Source organism: Rhinolophus hipposideros (genome assembly GCF_964194185.1).
Source record: "Rhinolophus hipposideros genome assembly, chromosome: 9".
NCBI lineage: Eukaryota > Metazoa > Chordata > Mammalia > Chiroptera > Rhinolophidae > Rhinolophus > Rhinolophus hipposideros.
In genome coordinates this window covers 50,916,677-50,929,890 of record NC_138055.1, presented here as the reverse complement: position 1 = coordinate 50,929,890, position 13,214 = coordinate 50,916,677, and the positions used below count along the sequence as shown (strand labels likewise).

Below are 13,214 nucleotides of genomic sequence, written 5' to 3'. Positions count from 1 at the left end.
GAGTCAGCTCACTTTGAAGACAGGAGGAGGCTGTGGTTGAAAGCACCCGCCAACTTGGGAAACAGGCTACCTAGGTCTGAATATAGCTCTGCCACTTGCTGCTGTGTGATTTTCCTTCTGTGGCTCAATTTTCTTATTTGTGAAATGGGGATAACTACTTCAGAGAGTTGTTAGCATTAAGGGATATAGAACAATGTGTGACATTTGCATCATGTAAATGTTTATTATCTGATTTTGAATTGTATAGGAGCCCTGTGAATTCGGCAGAGTAGAGGCTACTTACACTCCATTTCACAAATGAGGAAGCAGAGGTAGAGATATATAGTTTTTACCAACTTGGTTATCTTGAGCAAGTCTTTATATCTTATTTATTTGTCAATTACAGTTGACATTATTTTATAATTTCAGGTGTACAGCATACTGGTTAGACATTTATATAATTTATGAAATGATCCCGATTAGTCTAGTACCTGGCATTATACAGTTACTACAATATTATTGAATATATTCCTTATGCTATACCCGACTTTTTAACAACTAATTTGTATTTCTTCATCCCTTCACCTTTTTCACCCAGTCCCCCAACCCCCTTCCCATCCAGTAATCATCATTTTGTTCTCTGTATACAGATGAGTCTGTTTCTGGTTTTTGTTGTTCTTTAGATCTCTTTTTACCTAGTACTTCAGGTCTTCTTGCCTTCTCCTTACACCTCCTCCCCTTCTCCCCAAACATACACAAGGAGCAGGGACCCCTGTTCAGGATAGTAGGATGGGGGTTCGGGAGGGGTTGAAAAGTGAACAGAACTGGGAAATCAGGGAGCCCTGGCCTGGCTATAATCTCCTTTTGCTCTGCCCTTCCCCCAACTCTTGACTCATCAGCCACAGTTGGGAGTCACAGGGAGGGGAAAGTTGAGGGAGAGCCCAGTTCAGAGACAGCTCAAAGCCATTGTCAACAAGAAGAAACTCAGGAGGCTTGTTTTGGAGCTGCCGTGGGAGGCCTGTGGGAGTATTATCTACAAAGGGAACAAGGAGAGAAGGGAAGAGCAAAGCAAGGAAAAAGCGCTCAAGACACAAAAGATGGATAAAGCCTCCAATCCCCTAGCACAGGCGGAGTCAGTTGCTGTGTGGTGGGTGAGAACAGGTGGCTGTCGAGGAAAAGAGCCCAGGGGCCCCTCCCCTCCCATCCCCTCTTCCCACTCTCTCCACCCTCCTTTCTGGAGGTCCCCAGGTCAAGCTCTGCTTCCATGGTTTGAGTTGTATGGTGGGAAAATCTCAGGCTTTCAAGTCAGACTAGTCTGGGTTAGAGTTTAACTCTGCCACTGACCAGCTGGGTGACCTTCGGCAGGGATGGGGGGGAGGTGTTAATCGAAGGAACATCAGTTCATTTGTGAAATGACCCTTTCTCAAAGGATTGTTGAGACCATGTGATGAGCTTAGTCAAGCGGTGGCAATTGTTTAGCGATCCCCTGAGCACTTGCTCAGGCCTTGAGTGCTAGGACCAGGGAAATGAGTTCAGGATTGAAACCTCACTGAAGGTTCTCCTTCCTCACCAAAAAAACACAACTAAACGTTTTGGAATACTTTGAGGCCTGCAGTATTTGGCCAGCCTTTGGCTGTCTCATTCTAGGCCATTCCTTTTCTTTTGGTGGATAATCCTAGTTAGTGTGAGGAAACCACAATAAACTTTCAAACAAGGGAATCCTGGGAGGTACATGGGTTTATTAACAGATGAAAAACTGTTTTATGTCTCATGGCTAGTAGTGGAGGAACTGGGTCTGAACCAAGATTTGACTAGGTTGGTAGCAGTTTGCTACTGTGGCACACAACTGGGGTGCTTTGTCCTGTGCTTTGGTAAGCAGCCTAGGAAAAGGGGACAGTATGGTCATTTTGATGAGTGGTCACATAGTGACCTGTAGCGAGTGCCCGTTGTCAACAGCCACCGGGACTTCACAGCTGGACTGCAGGCCCCGCCCGCCTGCCACAGGGCAGCCTACCACAGTCCTGCCTGGAGCCAGCAAGGGAGTGAATCAGCAATCTCCATCTCCATCTGTGTTCTAGCAGCACCAGAAAACGGGTTTGTTTGAAACCAAGTTACAGAGAAAGCCTAACTGGGTTAAGTTGAAGAGACATAAAAAGGAGACCTGACTTTTCTGAGGAATTGGAGTGGGTGGTATTTGTTTCTGCTGTTTTGACGGCAGTGAAGGGGCAGGAGGGCTGGAGAACAGTTGTGCTGGTGGTAGTGATGGTCGGTGAGTTTCCTCACCCAGAAACATCTTCAGATAGTGTTTCTTCTTTGGTAAGGAGTAGCAACACAGGTAATAAAACTCCCTCACCACCTGTATGGAAATAACAGCCCCTGGGAAACCCTGGCCCCCACTTCACTCCTGCATGCGGCTGCGCTGGTGACTGTTTACCCAGGTGAGTGCCATCAGTATCTGGCCTTCCCCAACCAGGGAGCTCAGACACGGGATGAGGGTGTGTTTTTCTGACAGGTATGGCCAACAGACAAGAGGGGCACCATGCTGGGGGGATATGCACTCAAAAACTACAAAAGGGATAGGATGATTGAATTATTTCTTTGGTTAAAAAGGTCTGTATGGCTGGACATAAGGGATGTCTTTCATGTACTTTTTAACAGGGCAGGAGGAAGAGAGAGAAAAGCAAAGGAGTTATGGTGAGTGAACATGCAACTTGTCATCGGTTAGCTCAGACAGTGGGGTACTGCTCTGCAGACTCTGGCTAAATCCTCCTCCAGGAAGAAGCTGCCACTGTCTCTACTTTACAGTTCAGGAAGTGGTTCAAAGATGTTATTTGCCCAAGGTTAGCCACTCATACAGCTACTAAGTTGTGAAGCCATAATTAAAATCCAAGTGTGTGTCTCAAAAGTCCAGGGTCTTTTCTCTCTCCCACGCTACCCAACCACCAGGCATGATTTCCAAGAGTTGAAGGAAGAGCTAAGAGCTCTGTTTCTTTAACCTGCAAAGTGGTTGAAGAGCTGGAACTACTCATCTTTGCCTCAGAACTCAGCACAGTGTCCAGCACAGTAAGTGGCTCAGTGTTTGAAGGAAATAATGTGCTCAAGTGGCGACCAGAAGCCAAGCAACCAGAAGCCAAGCTTGACTGATTTTACAGAATGTCTGGCCGCCAGAATTATGGTCGGTACTCTGAACTGGTTAAAACAGAGACAAAATAGCTCCTTGTACCAGTTGGTGACCTCCACACACACCGTTTTGGACCCATTTCTTCCATGAAGCACTCACAAGACTGTACCTGCCAAAGGATATAACCCTCACCAGGTGGGACAAGAAGGTGGGCTGGATCCTATGAATCAGGCAAGACAAACCCTCAGTTTGTTAGGTCAAATGGCAGAATTTCCAGGGGCAACAAGTCATTATTCTACTGACCTCCCAAAGTATAAGTTAGTTCACAGATTGAGAATCATGCATTCTGGCTTTTCCAGGTCACTCCAACCTAAAACAGTTTATCCTGTCTTCCCCCATACATACATTCATATTTACAAGACTATACCCTGGTTTGGGATTCTGAAATATAAGGTCACCCTATTTATAAACCACTGAACAAATACGTAATCAGCCCTTGTATAGTTGTAGTTTAAGTATGGGACCCAGCCCTTAAAGTGGTGCTTTCTCCATCTTACTCACAGGAGACAGTGTGGCTTTCATACGACATTATTACCTTGTATTATTCTACCTATATGTCTCAGTTGCTCCAACTAGTTTATCAGCCCCCTGAAGGGCTGTGTTTTAGTTATCTTTCTCTCTCTGTAGCTTCCAGCTCAACAACTATTCAAAGCACCTCCAAACATTGTTGGTGAGTGTAAATCCATGCATCTTTAAGAGTACTTTGTCAATAACTATGTGATCCAGCAATTCTACTCCTAGGAATTCATCCTAAAGATACACTCTCACAAATGAGGAATGACATATGTATTATGAGATGCTCATTTCAGTAATACTTATAATAGCAAAAAACTGAAAACCATCATTAGGGACTGGTTAAACTAATTATGATAAATATATACAATGGGATCTATAGAACGAACGAGGTATATATTTATACATACCAACACGCGGAGAGGTCTAAGTGGTATACATCCTTATGATGTATGTGTGCCAGTATACCAAATTCCTAGAGGGAATCACAAGGAACTTAAAGAGTGTTTGCCTCAGGGGGAGGAGACAAATGGTCTAGAGTGGGATGAAGGCTTCTTTTTCATCATATGTGCTTTTAAACTGTTTATTTTTTTAATATATATATATATATATATATTATTTTTCCCTTAAAACAAAAACTAGTTATAAAAAGTGAGAACAAGTGGAAAAAGCAAGTTGATTAGGAGTATGCATAATAATTTCCATTTATATGAAAGAAAGAAAAAATATATTTGCATGTTTCAATTTAGAAAATTTGTGGAAAGATATATAAGAAACTTATCAGTGGGACAAGGTCAGGGAGGATTTTTTTACTTTCCATTATGCATCCTTTTGTACCTCTTTAAAAAAACTCATCTGTATTACTTTTTTAAAAAGTGAATTTTAAGAACTGCCATAAGTAAGAGGCCTAGTAGGAAATATCTGATGTTCATAATGAAGCCATGCTAATTTAAATGTTCTCTCTCACGTGGCACATAACTGCCAGAGCTAAATAACCTGAGGTTTCAAGTCCTACCTCTAAGCTGGAGAAGGGCAGGACATTTATCTTTAAGAGGAACTGAAAGGGAAGGAAAAATGATGAATATGTAGGATCTCTCTGAACAGCCGGTGGGAGCTGCCAAGGTTTCGGAGCCTCCATTCTCTTGGGAAGCCTAGAGCTATTCTGGGGAGCAAGGAATGGGCTGCACTATTCAAACGTACGATAAACCTAACTTCTTTTCGTTTAAGAAAGTCAAATGGCAGATATAGGAGCAGAATATCTATAACATGAGATCCTAAATGAATTAAGGTTTAGACATATCATTTAAATAAAGAATTATAGAATGCATATAGTATGATGCCTTTTTTATAAAATCAGAACGAAAAATAAAAAAACCTATATATCCATGTGTATATGCACATAGGTATATGCTTTGAAAAAGGTCTACAAGGGTATACACCAAATTATTAATAGTTATTACCCCTGTGGAACAGAATGGGAAGGTGGAAAACTTTAACTTTTTCCTTTTACATTTCTGTATTATTTGATATTTTAAATACTTTTTTTTAAATTAACAAAATGTAGAAAAATCATCATTTTCAAACTTTTTACGGTTATAGAAAAAATCTTCAAATATTTTTCTATAAGGAGATTTTAATTTTGATTTCAAGGCAATTGTGACAAACAGTGGCTTCCCATCTGTCTGAGTGGTTAAATACCGTCTTGCCTAGATACAGGGATAGACCTCATAATCCCTTCAAGGTTGCTTCAATCTCTAGATTTCCTATAAAGTAAGGTAAGCAATTAATCAGAAAAACAGGCCTTTTTCCTGACATCTAGTAGGCTGATGATGTTGTTGGACAAATTCCCAAAAATGAGGTGATCAGCCTTTTAGAAAATGGCTTCCCAGCACTCCTTGACTACTGTTTTCATTACTAAAAGTCAGTCTCTCTCTCTCTCTCTCTCTCAATCTGTTCAACCAACCTGAACCCTGGCAGCTCAGCTTCAGCCAAAGAGCCAGGGGAAGCCCTGAGGCAGCTAAATTCTGCACCACTGCCACTTCCAGTTTCAGCTTCAGACTTGGGAGGACAAATGCTGGAGAAATAAATAGTTCTGCTGTTATTAAACCATAGATTCTGGGGGTGGGTGGGGCGGGGTGGAGGGGTCTGGCACCAATGCCACCTGCTATATGCAAGAGCCCAATTATACTGTTACATTCACTACTCCTGTCAAGGGACAGGCAGTGGAGGAGAGGGGTGCTGTATAACCTTTGGTTGCCTGGGAGAGCCGTTGGCAGCTGTGGTTTTTCTAAACTGGTAAGCTCTCCTTTAGAAAGTCACCATTCCCTATCCTACGAATCTTTCCCACAGGAATAGCTGCATACGCTCATCCTGGCTTTCACATTTTAATTTGGTTCTGAAGTTAAGCAGTGGACAAACGACTTAGCAATCAGACACCCTCATTTAAGCCCCAAATGTTCAAGAGACTTCTACCCCATGAGGTCCAAAGGAAAACAGATAATGAAGTCACTTGCTGCTGGAAAACAAATGTGGGAACATTTATGCAGTTGTTTTTATTTATTCAACTATAAAGATTGCAGCAATTTTTTGATGGGTAACAGATTAACACTAATTATACTGCTATAAATTTGTTCAGGATCAGACTAGGATTCAGGAAAAAGGGAGAATAACAACAAAAATCTTCAAACATTGAAATAAAGAAATACTTCCCCCCTCTTTAAACTTTAATTAAATGCTACTTTCCCACGGACTTCCCTTGACTGGTTTGCAGTCTAAGGTAATAGGAAACAAGGCTTTAGGCATTTTGAAAAAACAGCAGGTTAAGCTATGGGGCCAAGCAGGAGACTGAAACCCTGACCCAAGTGTCAATCTCAGGCACGTTCTAGAAGGAAAGGCAGATTCTCAAATATTTTCTAGTGTTCTTTTCTTTCCACCAGTTAAATTTCCCCTTCTCTGGCTAACTCAGTGCAGCACATATCCTCTCATTGCCTCTCCTGATTACACTGTTGTTTAGAGGGAACCTGACAGGCATGTGTGGCGTGTGCCAGGAAAGGCAACAGGGCTAACTCTGATCCATCTCTCTCCGAGAGCCTGAGCAGTAGGGGTTGCTGAGAAAGGCCTCTTCAGACAACCGAAAGGCCTGCTGCCCTGGGAAGAATACTGCTTACCCTTGGGAAACCTGGCAACAGTTGCCTATGATTCCTGGTAGAAATGGCCAATCAGAATCAACCAATATCAGTGGGAAAGGTCAAGGGAAACCACAGCTTCCCCTCCAAAACTGGTAAAGAGGAAATAAGGAGAGAAGAAACCAAAAATATATAGAATGGCATAAAAAGTGATATATGTAAACTTCTTTTTGTTATTAAATCTAACTATAAGTTTCCTAAAGTCCAGTTACCAAGTTGAATTGTGTGGGATAGAGGAGAGAAGCCAATGGGAATTTCCCTTAAGAGTTCACAGCTTCAGAATGAGAGGTTCTGGGTTTGCGCTGGGGGAGCCCCTTTTTGAATGAGGGCTTGGGTGGGCTGGGATCCATGCCGGCTCCAGTTCCGATGGTCCCTGAAGACGGAGCCTGGCCCCATTCACTAGTGTTTCCCGGTGCCTGGGGTGGCACACTCTGATACCTGGAACCAGATGAATACCATGAGCTATTTCTGTAATGACCCACACTGTCATGTCGCCATTGGTTCGTGGGGTCATTGGACTTTTGGCCTTGTGGCTTGTAGCCTTGTCCTCCTCGTCTGTTCCCTGGCAATACCTAAGGATAAAAGAATACGGTGTTCAAAGAACTTTGGCATTCCGGTACCCCATCAGTTCCAGTTCAGTGTATAGGAGTATTCTGACAGCATAACTGTGGTATTCCATGCCTGGGACTCAGTTGTCTCTCGAGATTCACAGAATTCTGTCAGCCAATTCAACCTAGCCACTACATCCAAAATAATACATCTTTCATTATTTTCTTCCCTGCCTTTCATCCCTAGGCTCTTCTCCACTGAATTGTTTACTTTTCTTTCACTGGGAACAAGCTGAAGAAGGAAGAAATAACATTCTTTGGGCTGTTACAAGCCCTTAACTGGGCAATATCTTATCACATGTCTGAACCTTGCAGATCATAAGCCATTTGTAAAGATAATGAACATTTGGAATAAAATAAACATCATTATGATCTGCTTTGCAATATATATCATGAACCACACATTAAATCATACTGCTGTGACATGCAGTACAATTTCACATTACAACCCAGAAAGCTGATGGCATAGGATTTTTGTCCTCCAATTCCAATGTAATACAGAATTACTGAAGAATTACTGACAGCATTGCCTTGAATTACTCTTGTGTATCTTTTTCAAACCAAGGAAAAGAAACTAAGGATAATCTTCAACTTTCTAGTGTTCGCTTCACTGCACCAGGTTCGCTGTCTCTCCTGACATAGTCTTGTCTACGTTGTGCTTCCAGGGAGGTGCTGCTTCAGGCACTCTCTGGGCACCTGCCCGGTGGTGCTTGTCTACCTGGAGATGTGTGCACAACGCCCAGTGTGACTAATCTTACGACAGCTAGGATCACTGCCAACATCAAGCAAGTCAGCAGTCTTGGCAACAGGAAATCTAAACTGGCTGGTAATGTGGAACATACACACCAAATGCTTTCTTTCTCTGGCACTAACTAGGGCTGGAGGGATTCAAAATAGGTGTGGAAGAGGAATAAAGAGACGAAGGAAATGTACTGAGCCGTCAGTCAGCATTCAAATTGTCACAATCTGATGGCGTTCTTCCTAACTAGCTCAGTGTGGAAGCCAGGTTACCTTTCGATGAGGCTGGTAAGGCCGGCCACTGGAGTTTGCTGTCGCTGCAGGAGTCTCTCCGGGTGCCGAGTTTTTCTTGTTAGCACTTGTAAGGCTGGTAGCAGAGGCACAGGTGGAAGAGGAAGCAGCAGAGGCATCACACGAACTACTCAAGGACACAGATGTAACTGAGCTACATCGGGACCGGGCTGAATAGCTGTTCTTTGGATGGGACACTGAAACAGAAATATGAGAAATGTGTAGTCATAGGAAGAAAGAGCATGAAGGGTAAGGTTTTCCCTATTTCTCTATTTCCCTATGTCAGCAATTTAAGGTAAAGAACTGTCTACTTGAGTAATCCTAAAGAGAAGCTTATAAAATGGGTAGTAACAAGAAAGAAAATTTTCCTTCTGCCCTCTTCCTTCACTCCCTCCAACCCCACGCTGCTTTGTAAAGGAACTCTTAGAGACAGGACAACAGTTTAAGATCAGAGTGACCCATCCCCTTACCTACTAATGGCTTCTTGGCATGTCCTACTACCTAAATTCCTGCCTATGGCTCCAGCAGCTGACTAAGCCTAGGAACAATAATATGGGCCATATGTTCGGTTTCCTATGCAAGGAACAGACTTTGCAAAAAAAGAAAAAGGTAAAGAGCTAAATCTTTTTCATTTGAATGATGCATGGTATGATCAAGGTTAATTGATATGTATAGAACTAGTCTTTACAACAAACATGTATCTTCCTAAGATTCGTTCTGAAAAAATAACCCCAAACTCAAAATACTAATCTAGCTGAAAAATATTAACATTTTCAATTCAAATTTTCAGAATTCAATGGTTTAACACTGCCCCCTAGATTTTTTCCTTGGCTTTAAGCCCGAACTAATGTTGAGTTCACAATCACTGCCTAGGTCCAACATTTCAATTTTATACTGAGATGGAAAGAACAAAGCAGCTAAGCTTAGGGTTTGACTGGTATCGCAACAAACTGTCACCTTAGAGGCACACCACCCCCTTTTAAAAATTATTTTTATTTTTTGATTACAGTTGACAGTATTATTTTATATTAGTTTCAGGTGAACAGCTTAATGGACAGACATTTATATAATCTATGAAGTGACCCCCCGAACCCACCCCCTTTTGAAGCTATTATTCAAGCACCTGTATGTGCCAAGCAGAGCAGGTTTTGCTAGCTCCACTTTGGAGAGGAGTAAAATGAAGTTCCAAGAGGTCAGTGAGTCAAGGACTCAAACTTGGTTTGACTCCAGCGTCCCATGTTCTCTACACTACATATTGTACACCTCTCAACTCAAAAGAGAATGATGAAAAACTATTACTGCAAATTTAGGGAGCTAGGAAAAAACCCATCTTAAGAGCTCAAAACATATGCATCCACTGACTTCTTAAGGATCTCAGAGTTACTTTTCATAAAAACAAGAAAACAAAAACACAAGAGACATGAAGGAAGAATCAGTGGAGGAGCCAACTAGCAATTCAGTCTCTAATTAGTAGAGGGTGGTCTTCTCATCACCATCTCTAGTGCCCCAAATCCCTCACCATCTCACCTTGTCCAAATGAATCAATGCTCTTCTTTAGGGTCTCTACGTCACAGGTGAACCGGGCTACTCGTCCCAGATCCTCATCATATTTGCGTTCACTAACAAAGTGCTGGAGAAAGGGTAAAGAAAAGCCTCCAGGTGAGACAAACAGTATACATGAAATCTGTAGTTTGCTATGTATGGATGAAACAATTATTTTCCACGGTCTTCTTTTTACTGCTTCGAAATTTGCTAAATAGCCATAATATTACCAATGCTGCGTGACTGACAAAATTCAGTCATTTTCTTAAGAGCCCAAAGAAAAGTCTATTAGGGAGCTTTACAAAATGCTACATAATGGTCAAAGCCCACTAAGTATCATCAAAAAAACTGTAGAGAGAAAGGAGCAAGAATTTATAGTAGAGGGCCATCTTTCCACTATTGGCTACTTTCCACATCGTTCCATTTTATACAGAAGCAGAGGCAGCAAAAATGCTCATAAGTTACAACAATGATTCCATTTAAATAGATGGTTTGATATTCATTAATAGGAACTTCCTTAGGAAATCCACTTCACATCTTTATAAAGTAGGATTTATTAGTCCTTGAAATAGGAACGATTTCTTGAGATGGAAAATCATTCATGTGAAAAGTCAACTTTACAAATGAGAAGTTTATGCTGCAAATAATTTAAACCTTTTAAGCAGACTGAGCTGAGAAGTAATCAACCCCTTGGGTCAAAAACTATACTACAGAAATTGTGGGACTACAAACATGTCAGAAATAAAGTATTTCTAGGGGTCCATTTCAATAAGCAATTTCCAAGGTAGCCTGGAATCATTTTTTCAGATGAAAAGAAGATGAAAAAGTTAAAGGCCTGGATATAATCTCAAAGAATCGAACTCCTCCTCAGAGAAGTCCTCTAACTGGGGATTTCTGGATTTTAAGGGGTAGAATTGAATGCGTCAGAATCCTCAAGATGCATCTAGAAGCAATGAAAGGGAAAGGAAAAATAAAAATTACCTCTGGGCCTTGAAGCCATAAAGCCCCAGAGTATATTGTGGCTTAGGAAAGTACAAGAACCTCTGTAACAAAGCCTTCAGACATGTACTATTAGTCTGGGATTAATTCTGAAACAAATTCTAGAGTGTGTTGAGCCAAAGACATAACAGGAATGACGAAAATAAAATGATCTGGAAATAAGACATTTAAATTGCATAGCACCCACTTCAGTACACTGAAAACGTGGAGAGAAACAGATCCTTAGTCAGCCTGCAGAAATATTTCTAGCAGCTTTTCAACCACGTGGGAAGGGGAACAGATGAAGCCTTGTAAGAGCCAGAATTCTTATTTAATTCCAAAGGGGTTTCTGGCTTCTCCCAGATAGTTGAATGAGACTGACTAGAATCAATGTGAAGACTTTCTATAAAATTCAGTACTATAGTTTTAGTTAATCAGAAAATGGTAATTTAAAATTTGCATTGTTTTGCTATTCCACCCCAATAAAGTCTAAAGGGAAGGAGTGAGAGAAAAATAATGATCTAGGTTTGTGTGAAAGCCTGGGTCAGAACAATAACAAGAAATCTGTAAGGGATCAGATGATTTTCCATCTATGTTTTTATTTTACAAAGGCTGTTATATAGCCTCCTCAGTAAATATTCCTCTTAAATATGGCAATAAATCTCACATATAAAAAGAACAGAGGTTAAGGGTTCAGGAGTAGGGAGGTGAACTTCCCTTGTTCATGTAGTTCAGTTTATAAACAATTCTTTAGAATACCAGTGTCTACAACTACTCATGACTCTCTCAGATTCCCATGCTTCGTCTCAGAAACACTGTTCTTTAGATAAGAATTTAAAATGTGTGAGTGTTAAATCCAAGTAATCTTTATAAATAGATCACAATATGATCAACAACTCAAATTGTTCATTTTTCTCTATAAAATCAGAATCAACCAACCATTTAAATATTTACTGAACACCTACTATGTGCCAGGGTACTATGCTAGGCATGGATACACGGCAGTTGCTGCCATTGTAAAGTTCACAATCTAGTAGGAAAGACTTAATTAAATATACATGGAATGTAAGTGCTATGAGGTCACAAAATAGGGGGATATAAAAGGAAAATCGGAAAGAATGAGTAGGTTGTGAGTGATTGTATGTGCTGGGAGTGGCAGGGAGGGAAAAGAGTATTTTGGACATATAGAAAAGCATGTGCAGTAGCCCTCTAGCAGGAGGGAACAGAATACGTCTGTGGAAGGGACAAGTTAATATAGCTGGAGTACACAGAACAGGGGGGCATGGTGTGAAATGAAGGTGGTGCAGAACCTTACATCCCGTGTTAAGGATTACAGTCTTTCTCCTAAAAGCAATGGAAAGTTTGAAGCAGGTTACTCTACTATGAGGAACTGATTTGGAGGGGTTGGGAGGGTGGGGTAATGGCAAAGCAGAATCAGTGAAGAGGCTGTTACAGAAGTCCAAGCAAGAGATAATAGTAACTTGATCATGATGGTGGTGGTGGAGCTATAGAGAAAAGGTCTGATCTGAGATTCAGTAGGAAGTCAATAGACAAGGTCTGCTGAAAGATTTCATGTGGGAAAAGAGAAACTTCCTAAGGTTTCCAGCCTGGACAACTGGATAGGTGACAGTACCACTTACAGAGAAAGGGAACCAGGTGGAGGACCAGGTTTCGGAAGATCATGAGTTCAACAATCAGACATGGCCATGAATTATGGAGATTTGCTACTTCAGTCCCCAAGGGTAAGAAGAAAGGCAGGAAAGAGAAGGAAGTTTTACCTTGATATCAGCTCTGAGCTCAATCAATTGCTCCTCTGACATTCGAACAGCCACATCAGTCATCTTCTTTAGAAGTTCGGCTTTCTTTTGTCGGCTGAGCAAAATTTCCACTGTAAAGGAAAAAGGAGTATAACTCTTATGTTATGCTCAACGGATGAAGAACTGGAAGTATAGGCCTTGCAGTATGTATGTGGACAGCCAAAGGCTTAGCTGCCCACCCACCCAGAAAATGAAAATACCAAAGGTCCAGTTTTCACCTTCTTGTAGGACTCTGAAGGCAGTTAAATGATACACTCTTTATGAATCATAAAGATATAGAAATCATTTGTCATTTCTTTCTCCTCTACCCAGTCAAAAACATTTTTTATCAAGAGTATGTAAATTAAATCAGAAATATGCACACATGGTAAAAAATAAATTC

The 13,214-nt window shown here is 41.2% G+C and overlaps 1 protein-coding gene across 2 annotated transcripts in view; it reads right to left on the bottom strand.

Moving 5' to 3' along the window:
* Positions 1-5,293: 5,293 nt before the first annotated feature.
* The window catches only part of SPATS2 (spermatogenesis associated serine rich 2), a 100,137-nt gene continuing 92,216 nt past the window's right edge, over positions 5,294-13,214 (bottom strand). Inside the window, exons 10-13 of one of the 2 annotated variants that reach the window (XM_081061034.1) lie at positions 12,794-12,903; positions 10,023-10,125; positions 8,478-8,692; positions 5,294-7,430 (exon numbers count right to left, since the gene is read on the bottom strand). In XM_081061034.1, the coding sequence (XP_080917160.1) occupies positions 7,119-7,430; positions 8,478-8,692; positions 10,023-10,125; positions 12,794-12,903 (740 nt within the window). In that variant the 3' untranslated portion in view covers positions 5,294-7,118. The remainder of the gene's footprint in view (positions 7,431-8,477; positions 8,693-10,022; positions 10,126-12,793; positions 12,904-13,214) is intronic. The other variant, XM_081061035.1, reaches the window with a different exon arrangement.